The sequence below is a fragment of the Anabas testudineus genome, chromosome 17, assembly GCF_900324465.2.
Source record: "Anabas testudineus chromosome 17, fAnaTes1.2, whole genome shotgun sequence".
Classification (NCBI taxonomy): Eukaryota; Metazoa; Chordata; class Actinopteri; order Anabantiformes; family Anabantidae; genus Anabas; species Anabas testudineus.
This window is the reverse complement of record NC_046626.1, coordinates 14948237-14969251: the sequence shown is the minus strand read 5'-3', so window position 1 is coordinate 14969251 and position 21015 is coordinate 14948237. Positions and strand designations below refer to the sequence as shown.

Genomic DNA, 21015 nt, shown 5'->3' with positions numbered 1-21015 from the left:
TCGCAGTGGGCTGCATCTAAATGCAGCTCTGGATTGCTGTGGGAGACATGTAAGATTTCAAAAGTTAAACTTTCGGCTAAACGTGACTCACTCAGACATCATCCGTCTACTCAGTGCCTCACAAATTGCACCCAGCAGGGAACCGGACCCTCTGGGGCGCCGGAGAGGCGCAGGCGCAAACGTCAGAGAGTTTTATGAATAGTTCCTGTTTTGGATTAAAGTCTTACGCATGCGAGGACACGCTGATTCTTATTTTTTTCTCCTTCTTCTTTCAGTTTAACATCCCAGTGTTGACATTTTTAAGGTCCCCTCCTCCTCCCAGCTGCATCCCTGCGTTTGTAGATTAAACTGCTGTCTCACTTTGTTGCTCATGTGTCTGACAAGGTGTGAATCGCGAAGGAACTGACACCACCCTTCACCTCCTCCTCCTCCTCCTCCTCCTCCTTCTCCTCCACCTCGTCGTGGTGCAGCAGCAGCAGCATCAGCAGCCGACGCGGTGAGTGTGTCCTGCAGCAGCAGCGGCACAACGAACGGCACCTGTCGTATTCAGGACGCCTTATGAGTAAAACAAGGCATTCACCAAAACTAGTCTCAGCCAAACAGCGCGGGGAGCCGTCAACACAGATGCCTTCATGTGCAGACATTTGCGCCTCTGAAAATTACGCATCGGTAAGTTGCTTTGGATTGTTTTCCACGCCGCCTGCTGCGCGCCTTTACTTACACCTTACATTTTGCTGTGGGGGATTAAATATGAAAAATAAAAGGAGCGTCTGCATATTTCTTCTTAAATACAAGTAAAAAAAAAAAAAAAACAACGCGGGGATGGATTTCAAATAAGAGTGTGCAGTAAATAAGCGGTGGAGGGGGGCGGACGCTTTTCTTGCTGATGTTTTCCATGTGCAAAGCGAAGGTCACACATGTGCATTGATGCAATAAACGCTTGTGAATGCGGGAATAAACGGGAACGAGCAGGGTTAAAATCTCCTATTGATTCTGCACCGCCAAGGGAGAAATCACTCGTCGCTGATTGATTGTAATTAACATTGTTTTACATTTCCTTCTCTCTCCTCCCAAGAAAACACCGTTAGCTGTTATTCCTGAAACGTGCTCGGTGTGGTCTGTATGATCATGACACAAGGACACCAGCAAAGCTGCCAAGAACTAATGATTTTGAATGGTTGCGCTATTGCACGCTGGCAGAGCTGCAATCCCCATGAACGGGCATTAAGAGACTTGAATCTGGGTTAATTGGAGGTGTTTCTCTTGTTTTACTGGGGTCGTTTTAAACTGAGGATGAATAATTAATGTCCAATGATGTTCCGAGGAATTCAACACACACACACACACACACACACAGGCTGATGTGCTGAGGCAGATCTTTACAAGAGGGATAAATGGTGCACAGAGTTGAAGACCTCTGTTTTTCCTCTCTCCCTTTTTCTGCATCCATATCTGCACACAGTGTATGCACAGCCTTGTGACTGATTGATAACCTTATGCTAGTTTTAGTGGGAGTGTTTCCCAGCCCTCCTATTGCATGTTCATCATGTTTTAATTGTTTATAGGGTGTTTCTGTGTGATCTTGTTCCACTGCTGCGTTTATCAAGTATCAGTAAAACCGTGTTGGTATCCTGCTGAACTGAAACATCTGAATTTCCCCCTAAATGATCCTGTGTAAAGATCCACAGATGTCTGAGTGACTCACATGTATGCAGCGCTGTGCAAAGCAAAGCTTTTTTTTTTTTTTTTTTTGCTGTGTTGCCCTCAGGGTGTGTTTACCTCTTATGTTGTTTACTGCATCAGTGCATCATCAATAGCACAGTCATATGGATTTGTTCGAAATACCACGGGCTGGTTTTCTAACTTCATTTGCAGCCCCCAGCAACATGGCTGCTGTGACATTTTGGGTTAAAGAGGCAAAGACAAATAGAATAGAGCGAATTGATCTCACGTCTGTTTCTGACTCTGTCTGATTCAACTTGTGTCTGAATCACTATTTTTCTGTTTAAATGTTTATGCCAACAGTTTGGTGTCAGCCCTCTATATCTCCTGGTTTTTCCTCAGAGAGTCGTCTATCCTTTTACTTGATAAAGCATCCTAGAGATGCTTTAGAGGTAATTGGATTCAGTACTAGAGGGAATGGACACAGAGCGGAATGTGTGTGTGTGTGTGTGTGTATGCTGTGTCACTGATTGTTTATGTGTGTTATGTGTCTCTGCTGGTTCTGGTCAGTGTGCGCTTTGTGTTTGCAGTGAATCATTGGGCTTTCAGGAAGCTCAACTGATGAGTAAGACATGAAGGGAGGTGGGTTGGGGAGGTTGTTTTTGAAGTTGGACCCGAGGCACATGAGTTTTATCGTCTAAAAGAACATTTATGTGCACCTTCCACATTTCTTGACTTTGGTAATCAGCTTGTCCTTCATAAATCCACACCTTTATGGTTTCTGCTTTAATTTGCACTTTGAGTGATGACATATAATTTGTAGTTGTATGTATCCTAAGCAAACATCACATTTTCTTTGTGGTTTTCTTGAGGGGTTTATATGAGTGCATGATTGTGTGGGAACAAAATATGAAAGGATACAGATGCACTAAAGGGCTGAGTGTTTGTTTTTTCTAAAGCTGTGACATACAGCAGATATCAGAGTGACGTACAGAATGTAATGAACCTTTATTTAAAAAATGAAAAGAAAACGCTTTTGAATCAATGCAGGAAAAAAAATGTGTTATGTAACAGTTTAATCAAAAACTATTTCTTCATTGATCCATAAATAGTTTGTTTTAGTGCCAGAACTGAGTTTTTAACAGGTTCTTTTTCATTTACTAGTTGCAAAATGCACAACTAAGGAATTGAGACCTGTAGGTAGAAGTAGACATAAAACAGGATTTGACGAATGAAATTGAATGTAATAGAAAACAGTAAAAAAAAAAAATAGAACAATCAAATGAAACACATGAAGCATAACAAACACAATGTATTATATTTAGCATTAACTATATTAATACTATAAATCATTTGGAGTTACAATAAGAAATTAAATATCCTATCCAAACCCTGTGACATAATGTGAATATGTCACGTGCTTGTTGTTCTTTCTAGAAGAAAAAAGTCACATGCTATTTATAGAAGATGGTCCTATAAAGTAAACATATTACATCTGATATCTCTCTAAAAGTAATGCTTCAGCTGCTAATGTGGTGCCATTTTGGGATGATCTAACATTCATACTTTGGTATAATAGTGTGCCACATAAATCACAAACTATCATGACAGTAGTTCTTTCAGTCTTGCAGGCTGCAGTGAGGCTGTGGCACTACTGAGTTCAAATCTGTGTAAATTAATCAATTTAATGTGAAATAAAACCTCAGTAGTAACTAACTCAAGTTCAACACTTTACTATAAAAAGATTTTTATCAAAGTACAGAATAATAAGGTTAATTCTGTCTGAAACACTCATCATATTGTACATCATAACAGCATATATCTGCATATTGCTTAATTCACTGTTATATGGCTCTGACAACATAATATAAGGATGCTGCGGCCTGGTGTCAGTGCTGTTGAGTCTTTTCCTTCTGTGTGTTATATTTCAGAGCCCTTGATGCTGAAACGGGGTGACGCTGACGGGAGCAATTTCAGTGCATCCCTGTGAACGCATACATAAACACACAGACTACGAAGGCTTTTTGGATACAAGCTCTTTACAGGGGACAATGAGAGGCTGCCTGCTGACTGCCATCTTTCTGCTGCTCTTGGTGAGTTGTTCGTGTGCATGAATCTGTGTACTGTCCACATGTGTGTTTTTAAAAGCATACAGGTATGCACATACTGTATAAAGGTGTGGTCATTAACGGCCTCCTCGCTCAGCTCTAACTACGGTTTATGGTGTGTGTATGTGACCGACAGTATGTAAATGTCTATATGCCGCATCAGCCATATCATACAGATCTTGCATCAACTCTGTTAAGTCTCCCGGTGCCTTTTAGAGCATTAGCAATAAGAGACATGCGTATTCATCTGCTCTGACTCACTTTTATTAGAGGACCTATTGAAATAAAAATCAGAACGGAAGAATTGTGCAAGATGTGTAGGAGGAATTATATTCAGCGCACTGGTGCAGCATCACTTAAATTGGTGAAACCACACAGATACGTGACTTATTTTTGGTTTATATGAAAATCTAGATCAATCCCTATTTATCTATGGTGTAGTTTCTCATGCATTTATAATGTCCTGAGGAAAAAGTAATAGTGCCTGTTAGTGATGGTTACTACTGACATGAAAATAAGCTCACAGTGTGACCTTGCAGTCACCAACATCTTCTCTAACCTTTAAGTTAACACTGGCCCCTAACATGTGTGACGTGTTCCTCCAGCTGACATCCCTGCGCAGTGCAGTCTTGCACTGACCTTCAGTAGCTCGTGTGGCACATGCGTCTGCTGTGATGTACTTATTTTGTGTCAAATGGGTCTGTACCAGTGGTCTGCAACGTCAAATGGGAGTTTTATTATCTGTGCTGCACAGTGCTGTGGGAGCTACTGAGCTGTCTGGCCCCTGAATATAGCCTTGGGGAGGGAAACAGGATTCTGCAGCTTCAAAATGGATTGCTTATCTGGATAGACATCTGTTTCAGAGAGGAGAGGAGCAATTGAGAGCACAGAATAACATGCATAGATAATATATTAGTGATTTGTCAGCTGGCACGTATGCAATGATGCCTGTTTTAGATCTCTTTACACCATCAGCAGTCTTAAGTTGACATGGATTGGGTTGCACCAGCTTTTCCTAAGTACAAACTACAAATGCAAATGTCTAGTTACTTAATTGCAGCAATGCACAATTAAAACCTAAGATAACCTAAAATGTCTTTTTTAGTTACGTTTACTGTAATCCATTCTTCCTCACAAGCTTCAATACATTTAATTATTTTGCTATGGCTAAAAATATCAGTTTCAGGCAATCAAATTATACACAAGGACACATTAGAGAGCTGTTCAAGTTTAATACTGGAAGTGTCAACCAAGCGCAACAATTTGAAATTGTACCTGCATACTTAGTCAGATGGTGGGTAGAGCCTTCAAAACTTGATCCTTTTGTAAATAGCTGCTTTATTTCAGTGATGTGTAAACCTCAGCTTATAATTGCACTCCATTTTTAATTTAAGAGGATCTGCTTCAGAGGATTTACTGAGGAGTTTGTTGTCTTTTTGTGTGCATGTTTGCTTGTGTGTTAGCTTCCAAGTGCCACTTCATAAGTCTTAACTTTGTGTGTGTGTGTGTGTGTGTGTGTGTGTGTGTCTCTTCACTCAGGAGTGTGTGTGTGTGTGTTAGATGACGGTGTAACATACACAGGTAAATGCACTAGTCTGAGTAATTGCATTTATAAATATTAATTGTAAATATATCCATCCATCCATCTTTTTCTGCATCATCTCCTTCTTCACCACAATGGACCTGTACATTGACCAATTGCTGCCGATCTGTCCAATCTCATGCTCCATTCTTGCCTCACTTGTGTCCCCAACATACTTTAAACTCCTCCACTTGAGGCCATGTCCAACATGCACTGTGAACAGGTCTGACTTACTGCTCGCAACACAAATCAAACGATTGATCTCCAACCTAGGGTGTCATAGTGCCATGTGCACTTATGGACACGCATAGATGATAATTAGATGCTACAACAAGGTGTTGGTTATGGACAAGCTATGACTCTATGACCAGCTATCTCTAGCCAGTACTGTTCCACCTCCAGCACCAGTTCAGGCTTGTTCCCCTCCAGCCAGATGACATTCTGTGTCCCAGTAGCCAATGGCTTTTGCCCACGTGACCCAGCCAGGCCTAACCCGAAGCAGCGACGTGGCCCCACCTTCCTGTAGACCCGCCAATTCACCTCAATGACATACATAACCTGCTATCCCCTAAACGCCTAACAACATAACAAATTTTACACAGTCATCTTACAGGCCTGTCTTTGTCCATGCAAAACAGATATTAGTCATCTGCATCCAATTATTTCTCAGTTCTGCAAAGCCTTGCCTACACTGTGTATTGGCTCTTAGATGGTTACCCGCTGCTTAGCAACATCGATGCTTGCTGTGGGTACAAAGAGGTCTTTCTTTCTAACAAGGCCAGTGTCAGTTTCATTAAATGTTACCAAACAATAATAAAAAAAGGTGGGTATTTAATGCCTTTTTCTCTTTTTTTGTTGTTTCATGATGAGGCAGATACGATACACTTACAGTGGAAATGGAACTGTATCGGATAACAGCAGATAACACTAATGACGTTTCACATAATGCATATACATAATATCTATATCTACGTATATACTGTATGTATATAATGTCAGTGGATTCCCTATCTAGATGGCAAGTAAATTCACACTGAAGGGCTGAGAGAGTGATGAGTCAGCCATGGCTCAGAGGGATGGGACACCTATGCAAGAAAGCTAAAGGTGCAAAACAGAGACTGGCCTTGAGAGTGGGAGAATGTTAACAAACAAAATGGCAAATGTAGAGTAACTCTACCACCTTTTTGGCTGGATAATGTGTTTATATGGGATGAAAAATTGAAGAAGGATTCAATCAAAGTGCTCAGGGGCTTGGTGTGATCTCTTAAGTGGATGTGAATGAGGAAGTCTCTGAAGGCAGAGAACAAGAAATATTTAATTGAATATCTTAAGATTTTACTTCTAAAACACGCACTTTCAACCCATGACACAGGGAAACATTAACATTCACTTGGAGTTGGGCTTCTGGCTGCTTGATGAATAGAAGTCACTTTTCTTTTAGCTCTGTTTTTGGTCTCCACCAAAACACACTGTGCTAAAGCCCTCACTCTGTTCACCATCTTGTTTCTAATTATGTCTGTTTCCCGCTTGATGCTAGTCTGTTAGCCTACAAATGCAGTTGAAAATAAGGGTGATGATGAGAGCAGTGACAGTGAGTCAGGCAGCAAATGTATGTATTGAAAACCACAACAGTCTAACAATGTTAAAGATTTTTTCTTTTGAATTTTCCTGTCTGCCACTTATGTAAATCTCACAAAACTGATTAATTTCTTCTAATGGCAATTTGCTTTCAATGTCTTGTTCCAGACATTTGTGCTTGATTTGTATCTTATTTGTAAGTTGCTTTGAAAAAAAGCATCAGCCAAATGTAGAAATGCTTAAAAGTCAAGCAGTTATTCCCTGAATCTACAGATCTACTTGGTTTTCTGAAGCTTTAGTATCAGCTTACTGTTTACTGTAGCTATCTGGTTCAGGATATTACTTTACTGTTGCGCTGTTACTGGTTTCATCAGCATCTTTTTCAGCTGATGATGTATCCTTTTCAGGAAAATTAAAACATCAGTACACTACACATCTCAGTTACAAACCTCAGACAAAGTAAGGGACTAGGAGTGAACATATTTTATAGTATTTGCAGATTCAGATCCAGGTATTTACCTGAGGACATGATGGAGGGAAAAAAACAGAGCTAAACATGCGGGAATACTGGACTTTTATTCACCACGAGGACACAGGGCCTTTAAGAATAGCCTCTAAGGTCCAGTGTATCAGTCCAGTCAATAACTGTGTTACATGTGTGTGTGTGTTTTCTACAGGCGGCCTCAGAGTCCGAGCACTGTATAACCAAGAGGGAACATGAGAAATGCATGGAGATGATTGCACTGCATGACCCCAGTGAAGAGCCTGAATTAGGTAAGACAAGGATGTGGTCACGAACATTGGTATGCATGTGTCTGTGTGTCCTGTGTGGGGAAAATTGGCATGAAGTCATTCCTTTTCATAGCTCAGCTGTAATTAAATTCTTTACATCTTGAGATGCTCAGGAAACACAGAGCTACTGATGAAAGTTGTGCATCTCCTACAGATTAAACAAATAAGAGGCTAGATTTGCACTGACCGAAATGGGATTTTTCAGTTTATCCACCCTGATATGATGATATTTTCATAGACATGTAATGATTAAAGAGCACCTTGGCTTCATATTATTGGGTTCATCTATCTGAAAGGCTGTTACATGTATACCGGACACAGGCAACCATCTGGCAAACAGTTCACATAGTAAATGCAAACCTCCAAAACCACCAAACGACACGCTGAACTGCATTCACATTTCTCCCACGTGTCACCCAAAAAACACAATGTGTATGCTGGAAGCAATTATTTTCTTGGCTATGGATTGTGATTTTCATTAGCAACTGCTGGAGGCCTCACGCAGCTTGAAAGCTGTACAACAGACTGCATCTCCCAGATTGCACTGTGACTCAGGGCATTGCTGACAGCTACCAGCTCCTTGGAAAAAACAAACATCAAAGATTTAGAGCATAAGATAACAAGTTTAAAAGGGAAAGGAGCTGTAAGTTCAGCTCATTTGTCATCTGTAGATTTTAAAGGTCAGCCCTGTAGCCTGTGTTTTGTCTATTTTTACAAGGTCTCTGAGGTAGGTTAAAAATAATCAGTTATGTACTGTATGTAACTATATATAATAATTTGATTTCACTCAACACTCACATACATGGTTAACAATCCAATTAATTTTCTATGGCTTGTTTATTTTTGTATTGAGATTTTTAGCCCATCCAGTCACATTTTGACCTGCTTCGACCCTTTCACTTGTCCATGTCTCCCTTCTGTTCCTTTTGAAAGGAGCTATCCAGTGTTTCTGCTGACAGCAAATCGTTGGAGAGGAAATAAAAAAAGCTGTGTTTGCAGAAATCTAACTTGGGGGTTTGAGAAAAAGCAAATGAAGGTAGAGGGGTGGGGGTGTAAAAGGAAAATGTGCTTCTTTAGCTTGGTTGGATACATTTTCCTTCCTCTGATTCATCAAGGTCTTTTTTTATTATTATATTTTTATTCACACTGGCCACAGATTAGTCTGCAGGCCATTTGAAATAGCTAAATAATGGTTTGCCGCCTGGTGCTGTAATCACCATGCTGTTGAATTTAGCAAAATAAAAAGTTGTTTTAAATTCTGTCTTTATTATTTCAGAAATGAATCCATCTTCATTTGACAGTTTCTCCAATGCTAATTGAAAATAAATTGGATTATTATGATTGTCATCTTACAAAAAAATCCATCTTTGCTGAAACCACTAGTAAATTAATCAAAGAAGTATCAGACAGATAATTAATTGACAACCAATTTTTTTAGCAGAGGAGTTTTTATCATTGTGGATTAAATATCTTTGTGTTTCTGCTTTGTTGGCTGCATCAAATTATTTAATTTTACTTTTCATGAAGATCGTTCCAGGAGCCCTATGACATGTTGTTCCTTTCAGAGCAGTGTTTAAACTTTAATAAAGACGATGAATAGATGCTCTTTTGGCAAGTAAAAATGTAGGGGAATCGGATGTGAATTTCTCATCAGTATTCTACTACAGCTGCTAGCCATGACTCAGAATACAAAAACCAAATCTTTTTCCTTCGATCAGCTCATCTTTAACAAGAAAAATATCTGTCTCGTGAATTCATCTGCGTTTGTGTGTATGTGCAGTATTTGTGTGGTACATTATTCTGTGTCTTTGCACCTGATTGAAGATTCAGAATACTGTGGGATTTTGTGTGAGATAGCCAGTGATGCAGACAGAGTGCTTTATTAAGCCGGTTACCCCTGTAGCTCAGTGCGGCTCATTTGGCTCCTATTTGCCCTTTAAAAGGTAATTGGCTTCGTGTCCGGCTCACCAGACAGAACCAAAACAGATTAGGGAGCCAAGAAAGGGCTATACACACACACACACACACACACACACACACACACACACACACACACACACACACACACACACACACACACACACACACACACACACACACACAGTGGATGTCCAGGATCACGTGCACACATGCATGCACTGTTGCATCCACACTCAAAATTCACGACAGTGATCATGCACACACTCACACTTGTACAGTACCTGCCTCAGCAGCACTGCACATCTAGCTGAGCATAAACAACATGGCAAACAAGGTGGTGGGGTGCTGATTTCTTAAATATTACAACAGAAATGCTTCACTCTGACTAAATGCTGCTGTTTTTTCTCTTGTCCTCTGCCCCTCAGTGTGTCCATGGATGTGGGACAACCTGACCTGCTGGCAGGCAGCCAGCATTGGTGAGGTTGTGGTGGTCAACTGTCCAGAGCTCTTCCGTGACTACATGGGGCCTGACGATGGTCAGTGGAATAAAAACACCAACTGTGTCTCAGTTGAATTTCCAAATCAATTTAACGCAGTTCAGTCCAATTGAGTTCAAGCATATTTTTTAACTTTCAGAGATGGGGAAAGTGAGTCGTAACTGTACAGAGGATGGCTGGTCTGATCTTAACCCTCATTACGCGGATGTTTGCTTCTTCTACGACAACACCTCCAAACCCGTATGTTGCTTATTTCATTATCTAAATTGCGTTTTACACTTATCATCTTACACACATTACTAACAATGTGCATCCAATATAAGGATATGTACTACGCATCTGTGAAGGCCCTGTACACAGTTGGCTACAGCACGTCCCTGGTGTCTCTGACTACAGCCATGGTCATACTCTGCAGATTCAGGTTAGTATCTCAATTGTGCAGGAAATATTAAATTCAATTTAAGAATGACAGAAGTTGAAGGAAAATCAACCCAAAGGTTTAAAATGTCAATGAACCACTTTAAAGCAGCTGCATTTTTAAACTCTCTGCTCTTATGTTTTGAGTGTGAGACACGATGTGACACATTTTTTCCTCTTCTCTCCAGGAAGCTCCACTGCACCAGAAACTTCATTCACATGAATCTGTTTGTGTCCTTTATCCTGAGAGCCATCTCGGTCTTCATCAAGGATGGCGTGCTGTACGCTCAGGAGGACAGTGACCACTGCTTCGTTCACACGGTCAGTAACAGCAACTACTTTGCTCTTATGCATGTACTTGTAAGGTCATTCAGACACTTTATAAAACACACAAGTACTATGTTTGGCTGCTGGTTTTCCTCAACAGGAAAGATGGCAACCATTACTACTTGTTGCTATTGGAAAAATAAGGGGGTCCTTTTAATTCCCAAGGCTAATTATTTCATTAATTTAAATCTGAAGCAGATAATTGGAAAATGAGGCCTTTTATTATTCTAAATGATCCTGACTCACACAATATAATTGCTGGCATCTTTTGAGTAAGCACTTATAGGAAGTTTGTAGTATTGGCAGTTTTCCCAATTATTGCTTAATCAATTCCAGGGAGCTTTATTAAAGAGTTTCGTTGAAGTGCAGTCATTTAAGAGGAGAAAACACATGATGAGGTCTGTTCTGTTTGTGATGTAAAGAGAGGTTCACAGACGGAGAGCTTGAAATGCTTCTTCACTCTTTCCTATTTGATATGTACCTTTTTGAAGGAACTTCAGTCACATGCAAATTTTACAAAATGCAAACATGCTATTAGATGAGTAATACGCCCTGATTACAATTGCAGAACAAGCTCTTAGCCTTTGTCTGGTAACAACACATTGCTCAGTGTTGTTAAGCAGGCATGATAAATAAACCTAATTAGGTACGCTAATGGCTTCAGCAAGGCCAGTAGAAATCTTCTACTAGAGCTCCATTAGCATATCAGTGGTTACTTTGCCCTTTTTTTGTGTATGTGTGTTAAACTAACTGCTTTACCGGTGTCGCCATGGTGATTACAGGTCACCATTGTGGCAGGCCGGTAGCGGGAAGCAGATCAGTGCCATAATTGGTTGACCCCACTCGCACTTTATTCATTAACATGATATAATTGGATTACAGTCCACCTGACATGTTGACAAGTATGTGGGTCATTCCTGCTGAGGGGGAAATTTGAGATTCAGAGTTTGAATATTAATTCATTTTCTCGTGCAAAACATTTACAGTAATGCAATATGGTGCAGACTTCTGACATCTGTCACAATAATGTCTCCACTTTGATTTACTGGAATATTGGTCACTTATGTTTTGTTTTGAGATTTTGAACTAACCATTAAACATAGATTTTAAACTGCAATATTCTATATTATATACATTTACTATATTATCCCAATTCTAATATGTTGTATGTTGTGTTATTTACTGATTCTGAATACTGCTTTTGTATTTTTAATATCTTTTGTTGGAATAATTTAAGTTATTTAGTCAAAGGTTTGAGCAGCTTTGATGTTTTAGATCATTAAATTAAAGTACCACAGATGATGAGGAACATGTTTTGTGTTTTTGATTTTTCTTTTTCGTTTCTTTACCTTTTAGTGTAAAATCTGATGATGTCTGCGTTCCAAAGTTTTTTTCGCCGGTGTAACGCAGCTGCCTTTGTTGCTCTGTGCAGATGGCGTGCAAAGCGGTGATGGTTTTCTTCCATTACTGTGTTATGTCCAACTATTTCTGGCTGTTTATTGAGGGCCTGTATCTCTTCACTCTGCTCGTGGAGACTTTCTTTCCTGAGAGACGATACTTCTACTGGTACACCATCGTAGGATGGGGTGAGTGGTCTTCTGACCGACTAAACATGTATGGGGTGGTGGAAAGTAGAAACGTCTCTAGAGACTGTTTGTATTTTAATTGTAAAATATGTAAAAATGTATTTATTTATTCGCAGTTATGTATGCACACCTTGGGCAAATTATATTTTTAGACTTGGAGAAATGGTCTAAGTGCAGCACCAAAATGCAGTATTTTAAATTTAAGTTATTATTTTTGTGACATTAGATAAAAACAAATATACTGTACCTTGAATTCAGTTTGATTATTGTTGTCACAGGAACTCCGACTATTTGTGTGACTGTCTGGGCGGTTCTGAGACTCCATTTTCACGACACTGGGTATGTCCCACACTCATTTATCCAAGTTCAGATTCTGTAGTGGAATAGTACCTTAGTAAATACACTAAGTATTAGTATTTTTATGTACTTTAGGTACAGACACAGCTCTAATTACTTCCTTAATGATTTTGCATTGTGCTATTTATTTTATTTTAATTTTTTTTTAGAAAAGAAAGAAATGCATATGGACTGTTAGCTTTTATTTTCTACTGATCTATCATGGGTTGCATGGGATTAAGTAAATGAGACACCATTGTGTTGTCATGCAAATTCAAAGATCTTGTTGGTTCTGAGTTGTTTAGCAAAGCTCTGTTCATTCCCTAGTCTGACCTCCTTTTTCATGTTTTCTCATTTAGTGTGCACAACACACACACGTAAAACATGTTACAGCCAAAACATTAGACTAATCTAATCTATTGTTTATTGTTGTGCATGTTTCCTTCCCTGTCTTACTCAACAAATGCCAGATTCACTGATATACTGTATGGTGAAGTGAAAGTGAAGTCATGCACATTGAATAATTACAACTATGGTCTGTACACTTTTCTTCACTAGATGCTGGGATACAAATGAGAACACTGCCCTCTGGTGGGTAATCAAAGGACCAGTTGTGGCGTCCATAATGGTATGACAGAAAATGTATTGTTCATTCATGTGAAATCGATTTTCACACAGATTTACTGGAATCCTTGTTTTGTTTGTTGTTTTTGTTTTTTCTCTTCATTCCTCAGATCAATTTTGTCCTTTTCATTGGAATTATTATTATCCTGGTCCAGAAGCTGCAATCTCCTGATATTGGAGGGAATGAATCAAGCATTTACCTGTAAGTTACAGTTATCAATTTCATTAGCACAACTGTTTATATGATATAGACAAAAATCTGTGTGTGTGTGTGTGTGTGTTTGGAAGGCCGTATTTTGTGGTAGAAGTTAGTTACTTTGCTAATTAATCGTTTATTTTCTTGTACACTGTGCACATAAACAAGAAAATTTAAATAAATGTTTTTCATGTCTACTTAGAGGATACATCAGGCAATATTTGTATTATTCTTATTGTCAACAATTTTCAAACCACCACAACTAGTAAAGAATTTTACATTATTTAAGGATGATGCATAGATTATATAGATTATTTCCAAATGTTTTTTCTGATATGTCCTCGACACTTCTAAACATAATTATTTGTAGTACCTGTTGGCAGGAAGCGTGCGCCTCATTATGGAGCTGTACTGTAGCCAGACATCACTCCTGCTCTGCTCCCACAGGATACTGTCTTTTGAGGCCCTTTAGATAATGTCATTCTCACCTGCTGCCTAGACCTATGTGTGTGTGACCTAGTGTGAAGATGTGTGTGTCGTGTGAGATTGTGCGTCTATGTCCCTAAAGACATTGTCTTTGTTGTATTGTTGTATTGTCTTTGTGCTGTGTAGCAGCTGTGCTCAGAAATGCTTCAGTGAGCCCACACAGGCTGTTCAGCATTCGTGCAGGATGTCAGAGTTATCCACAATCACGCTGTAAGTGTGTGTGTGTGTGTGTGTGCGTGTGTCTGTGTGTGTGCACATGTCATTATTACATTGTGTGGACATATTTTAGTTGGATACTATCACTGTGGGGACATTTTGGCAGGTCCTCGCAACTTCAGAGGGACTTTTTGAGGGTTAGGAATTGGTTTTAGAGTTAAGGTTAGGATTCATTTATGTTGGGGTTCGGCTTTTAGTGAGGATCAGTAATGTTGGAGTGGGGGGCTACGGAGTGCTTTACGTCAGTAAATGTCCTCACACACTTTACGTTCTTCAGTCTGTCTTGACCACTTGTGTTTATATGTGTGTTTTACACCAGGGGTTACTGTTAATGTCCTGGACTCCTCGGACTCCCACTGTATAAACACTGCACACTACATTGTAGGACACCCACTGACTTATTGTATTCCCTAACCCCTTACCCATACTACACAAATTAGAGGTTACATGCCTGATGTAAAGCCTTACCTTAGATTAAAGACAGACCTCTCCACTTAAGAATAAGAATTACACATCGAAATCCTACAAACAGCTATTTGAAAATCGACAACTCAGTGAATGAGGACGGCCAAATTGTCCTCACTAAAACCTAAACCAGTCCTCACAAAGATAGATGTACTGGAGCACACAAACGCACACATAAATATGAACTGAATATTAAGGATATTTAAGGTTTGTTTCAGTTCAGACTTGCTTTTCTTGTTACATCTATTTTATATTTTCTCATCTTGTTAAAGACCCCTGTGGCGTCAGTGGACACTGTTACATCCACTGTTACATCCACTGTTACATCCACTGTTACATCCACTGTCTTGCACATGTGTGTCTTAATTTCATCTGTTGTGTGGTCTTTGTGTGTGTTTTTGTCCAAACTATTTGACTACAGGGGTAGACTGAACATCAACAACTACATGTTTCTTGCCAAATCTGATTTAGCTCTAAAAATTGACCAGAACAGAACCTCAGGCATGCAGGATAAGGACAAACTTTATCAACAAATCCCAAATCCCATTAAAAGATTAAAATCAACAATGTGTTAGTCCATCACTCAGCACTTTCTGATTTTCCCGTTCCATCTGTTGCACTGAGCACTAAGCGTATTTGTTCTTATCAAAGATGTAAATCTTTAAAAATTGAACCTGAATACTTTATAGCGGTGGATTTAAAAAAAAAAAGTTACTTTCTGAATCTGGATACAAAAATTATGGCTGAGTCTTCATATTAAACAGGATAAATCAAGGTCTTGATTTATCTTAAAGATTACAATGAAAAATGTTTTTATACTATTTATGTTTGGCACAATTCATTCACTGTAGTCAGAAAATGTGTCATGACATTGCATCAGTGGCTCCATTCTTACATCACATTCAGATGACCAACAGCAGTAAAGCATATTCACATGAGATTGTCTCTGAACTGTGTTTGACTTACATCACACCCCAGTGTTTAACCCTGTACTGTGTGTGTGTGTAGGCGTCTGGCGCGCTCCACCCTCCTGCTCATCCCTCTGTTTGGTATTCACTACACTGTGTTCGCCTTCTCACCTGAAGATGTCAGCAAAAGGGAGAGACTGGTCTTTGAACTGGGACTGGGATCCTTCCAGGTACGCACTTAAAGCTCATCAAACGTCCGGTTTCCATTAAATATAAATAACAGATGATAAGTGAGGAAACATAAAGGGGTAATAAATTATCTCAGTGTAAAATATGTAAAGAGGCTCTTAAGGAGAGTGCTAGTGATATTCAAACCTGTTCGGCTGACAGCTCTAGTATGAACCGACTTAAACACACTTCTAACAAAGGGTGAAGACAGCAGTGGTTCGGTTTTTGCTTTATTTCAAGTTGTGCTTTGTTTTGTACGGGACAGAGCAATTCAAACTACTTTGCAGAAGAGTAACAAGCTGATAAATATTGTGAAACGGCACGAAATAAAATCATGATGAATGAATAATGAGACTACTAAAGTAAAATAATAATTTAAAACTAAACAAAGACAGTTAAACTACATAAAGGAGACATATTGATGCCGAATGATTTCAGTAAAAGGTAAAAATGAATGATTTAGAACTCTGTGGGCATAATTCCCATGCACTTAAGTTTGTTTTTAAGACTTTGTTTGCCTGTCAAAGCTGTAATATTTTATAGTACAGCAGTGATGGCTCAACATTTTACCATTTTAATCATAGCCACAGTCCGACTATCGATGTTTGTAGCCCTTACTAAGAAGTTTGCATTTATTTATCAAGATTAAACATATTTTCACTGTAGGCCGTTTTTTCTTATTTGCTGTTAACATTCTGCTCCTTAGGGCTTTGTGGTGGCTGTACTCTACTGTTTTCTAAATGGAGAGGTAAGCTTTTATCCCTATAAATACATTTATTTTGTCATATTTTCTCATACAGATTGATGCAGAAATGCTCTTAATGATATTTTTGATGTACATAACTCACTGTTGCAAGTATATGTTAGAAATGTTGTGAAAATATGTTGATTATATAAAAATCAAATAATAAATAATAAAAATCAGTATGAAAACACTTACTGTTATTTTATTAATTACCTGTTTAGATATAAGCAAATGTAATTGTTTTGTGTTTAATGTATTTGTCAACAATTAAAGTTTCTTCTATAAAGCATAATGACTGGTGTTGATGAATAATGAATAACATACCATAACATTAAAACATCTACTGAACATACATTTATGTTAATAAGGCCCAATTTTGCCAATTAAGGATTTATATAATGTGCTGTTACTCTTTAAGTTCTCACTTACTGGGACGTCAGGTTAGGGTTTAAGGTTATGGGTTAGGGTTAGAGGATTAAGGTTGAATAAGAGATTGGGATTAGGGGGGTTCTGGTTACAGCCTCTGCCCTCTAATGAACTAAACTAACACATTTATGATTGATTATTCACACAGACGTTCTCAAACACTCAGTGTGTTCTAATGTTTCTCAGATAACTACAGTGTACTGAACCTTTTCGAGAAGCTGGTGCAGCTTAAAGTACATTAAAAATGACCTTGTGAAGTTTCTCCCTGAAGGTGCAGTCGGAGATCAAGAGGAAATGGCGCAGCTGGACGGTGAACCGGTACTTTGCTGTGGACCTGAAACAGCAGAGGCACCCTTCGTTGGCCAGCAGTGGAGTGAACGGCGGGACTCAGCTGTCGATCCTCAGCAAGAGCAGCTCCCAGATACGGATGTCCAGCCCGCTGGCGGAGAACGCCAACATCAGCCTCCCCACCTGAGTGTCTGATTGGCCAGAGTCAACTTCAAGGTGCCGTTCCACTTATGTAAATCCAACCAGAGCAGACCAAAGTGACCCCTCACATATCTCATGGTTTAAAGTCTGACCTTTAGAGAGGGAGGTATTACTCCATTCATTAGAATGCATTTCTGGCTTTCGTGCTTTATAATATGATTTGGTTAAACACTAAGTGGATTGATTCGACTTTTAGTTGTCTCTTAGATTACAATCTTTGATGATTAACAATGCACTTAGTATTTTTAGAGACAACTCAAATTCCTTTTGATTGATTAAACAAATCATTAGAATTTCCCTCTGTGTTCTTATTCCTAATGTAACCCCTCATTGTTTTAGGCACATTAATGTAGAATTGGTGCCAAGAGAAACTTCCAGCTGTATGACTAATGTCTCTAGTGAAAAATCGAACTTAGGGGTCATAATTGGCTGTAGATGTAAAGTAAATTTGCTTTAAAAGTGCCATACAGGTTGTTCGACTGGATCTGATCTGATCTGTCTCAGTTAAATATCAACCAAACCTCCGCCTTGCTTGTACAAATGCTGTATGTCTCATCTTAAATTTAAACATTTTTCTACAATCAGCCGTAAGTACGGAGTATGTCAAAAGGTATATATTTAAAAAAATGCAGCTCATGGACTTTGTAAATAGTTCCTTTTGGTGTCTGAACCAGAATTAGTTTTGTTTACATAATGCAGTAAAGTAATAACTGGAGCCCAAATCTGTAGACTTCATCATAGACATCCTAAAGAAAAGATCTTTCCCGCTCTATTCTAAATTACTGCATTTGTTTGTATTAAAATTATATTTAAAAAAAAACACACAAACAGTATATAGAGTGAAAAGTAGTGTTTCTCAACCTGGGAATCAAAAGATGGTTTCAATTGGGAAATAAAAACATTATTTGAATTCATTGAAAGCAGAAAAATAAACCCACAGTCTGAGCGGATCTATTCCCACCAGCACACTGCCAGTGCAGATGTCTTCAGCTGCACTACAGTAGCTCCCTACACATACTTTTCTTTTTCCAGACTCGTCAAACATGTCAGGCGTTGAACAGAAAAAGTACACGTGCCATTTATTGGATGCTTTTATCCAGAGCTCCTCAGTGTGCCATGAGTTTTTATACGCAGCATTGTATTGTAGGCTGTGAGAATCAAACCCTCAACTTGCTCTTAAAGATGACAGGACTCCTTGTCTTGCTCTCACTCATCTGAGCTTTAACTCACCGTGCCATTTCAAACAGCTCTTTATTTTCTAAAGTTAAATATTACGCATCTACATTCATATTCCAAAGTGCCTAGTTAGTCACTAATAGCTATCACTTTTATTTACAGGACAATGACGAGATAACATAAAGATCAAATAACACTCATTCCTGCAAAGCATGTAAAGAGTGGTGTGTTTTATTGTGGATGATTTGCAAAATTATGCTTTTTTTTTTTATTGTGTGCAGAAAAAAAAAGCTTATTTACTGGTATAATTCTTATTTTTATCTTTTAAATAACCTAAGTGAAGAGTCCTGCTGACCTTTGGTCTTTTTTTTTTATTAGTGTGACTTGAGCAATAGCTCAACACAGTTCCTGTTTTGTTTAGTTTTTTTTTTTTTCAGTCTTTTCGATAACTGCAAGTCCATTTCAATTCAGCACCAACGTGAAACACATGACGTTCAAAACAGAAACACTACTACATGCTGTAACAGTCAACACAAAATGCTTTAATGTGACAGCTCTTGACAATCCCAGTGTTGCTCTCAATTTTCTGTTTTTTTTTTTTTGTTTGTTTTGTTTTGTTTTGTTGTTTTTGTGCTCAAACAGCTTAAGAAACAATGAGTGGTTATTGGTCAGAAAATCATTAAATATGACAAAATGTGAAATGATCTGTAAAGGGGGATTTTTCCACTATGGTCAAGATATTTATTTTTTGTACTATCATCTGGATGGATTAAAAATGTGGTATCTTTAAACAACTTATTGATATTGTTGAACAATAAGGATGTTTTTTTTTTTTTTCCACAAATCAGTGTCTTGTCAAATGAGTCAATGTACTGTATACAGGTACATGCTTTTCTCTGTGTAGTAGTTATATGACTGATGTCTGAAGTTATTATATTGATTGATCTTTCTTGGTAAAAGTGCCATAAATGGTGACACTGAAAGATGTGTGACATAAAGCCTCTTTCATGATTTTAAAGAAAACACGGTTAATGGAAATTGCTGTTCAAAGACACAGGAGATACTATGAGAGATTAAAAATATATACTGTAAATATAACTTTTGAAAAAAGCAAGATATTGGCATCTGCTGAGCTGCTTTTTGGCAAAACGGTGTGCCAGAGAAGATGATTTTATTTTGCTAGGAAGCCTTTAAAAGGTGGATTAACCACAACAGATACAGATAAAACACAAAGTGTGTACAAGAGTGAAATAAAAACCACTCTGCTGCTGCTTACGTGTTCTATCACCAGCTGTCATTCTGAGTCTGAATCAGCTCAGATGCAAACGACCATGTCTCAAAGCTGTTACTGTCTGTGGAGGAAAAAAAAAAAAAACTACTAGAAAACTCCTTTCATCGACCATGTCTGTGCTGTATATATCTCTGCCACAAGATGGTAGCAAAGTGTTGGGATATTAGTTTGATATGGATGGAAGGGGCTGGGCTTCATTTGTGTTTTGGATGAAGTAGATGGCACCAATAGCCACAGTTTCTGACTTTATTTTAAAGTGAATCTAAGGATTTGTCCAAACACTGATGTGTTAAATTAGGATCTGTTCTACGTTTCTGAACATTTACTGTGAGGTGGGAGGAAAATTGGGGAACTGGTTGCAATCTTCAAAATCATACAGTTTTAGTTTAATATTGGCAAAAACTGAAGCAATAGTTAGACACTTTGGGGAAATTACCCACTTTTTGCAGTGACTTAGATAAGAAAGTCATTATGCATGACAAGGGGGTGTAGCTATATTGTCGTCCAGGTAGAAACAATACTCTCTCAATGCACATTCCCCCATTTCATGGCATGTTCATCTTCTTATCTAACTCTCAACAAAAATATTAAGCGTTTTTCCAAACTGTCAAATTATTGTTTTAAGTGTGACTATTCTCCATGTGGCATATTTTATGTGTTTAGAAGCTCTTTCTTTGGCATTTATGCCTGTTGTGGTTAGAGTTGCTAGTTATTTCAGTGGTTTTTCTCAAGGGTGAGGAAGAGAGAGAGGAAGGGAGAGAACATTTTTGATTGTCAGTGAATTATTGAATGTACTGTTGTTGCTCTGCTGCTCTTAAATGTCGCCTGCTATCGATTTCCCATGGTGTACAACTGATGTCTTTTCTTGATCATAAATGTATATTTTTGGCACACAGGTGGACCCCTTGACTAAAACCTGTACTGGCTGACTGTGTTTTTGTACTGTAATGTTCACTGTTT

General features: G+C 38.6%; 1 protein-coding gene across 1 annotated transcript; it reads left to right on the top strand.

Annotated features, from left to right (window-relative positions):
- The first annotated feature begins 468 nt into the window (after window positions 1-468).
- LOC113171591 (pituitary adenylate cyclase-activating polypeptide type I receptor-like) lies at window positions 469-19379 on the top strand. Its single transcript, XM_026374052.1, has 14 exons — window positions 469-669; window positions 3594-3755; window positions 7608-7704; window positions 10068-10178; window positions 10279-10379; window positions 10463-10560; window positions 10745-10877; window positions 12316-12469; window positions 12748-12808; window positions 13364-13433; window positions 13540-13631; window positions 15801-15930; window positions 16635-16676; window positions 17371-19379. The coding sequence occupies exons 2-14, from the start codon at window positions 3714-3716 to the stop codon at window positions 17572-17574; spliced, it is 1335 nt and encodes a 444-aa protein (XP_026229837.1). The 5' UTR covers window positions 469-669; window positions 3594-3713; the 3' UTR covers window positions 17575-19379.
- Window positions 19380-21015: the final 1636 nt, after the last annotated feature.

Coding starts and splice junctions, on each gene's coding strand:
- LOC113171591 (XM_026374052.1), top strand. CDS start 3,714: ATGAGAGGCTGCCTGCTGACTGCCATCTTTCTGCTGCTCTTG. Junction 12,470..12,747: donor GTACACCATCGTAGGATGGG/GTGAGTGGTCTT, acceptor TTGTTGTCACAG/GAACTCCGACTATTTGTGTG. Junction 16,677..17,370: donor ACTGTTTTCTAAATGGAGAG/GTAAGCTTTTAT, acceptor TTCTCCCTGAAG/GTGCAGTCGGAGATCAAGAG.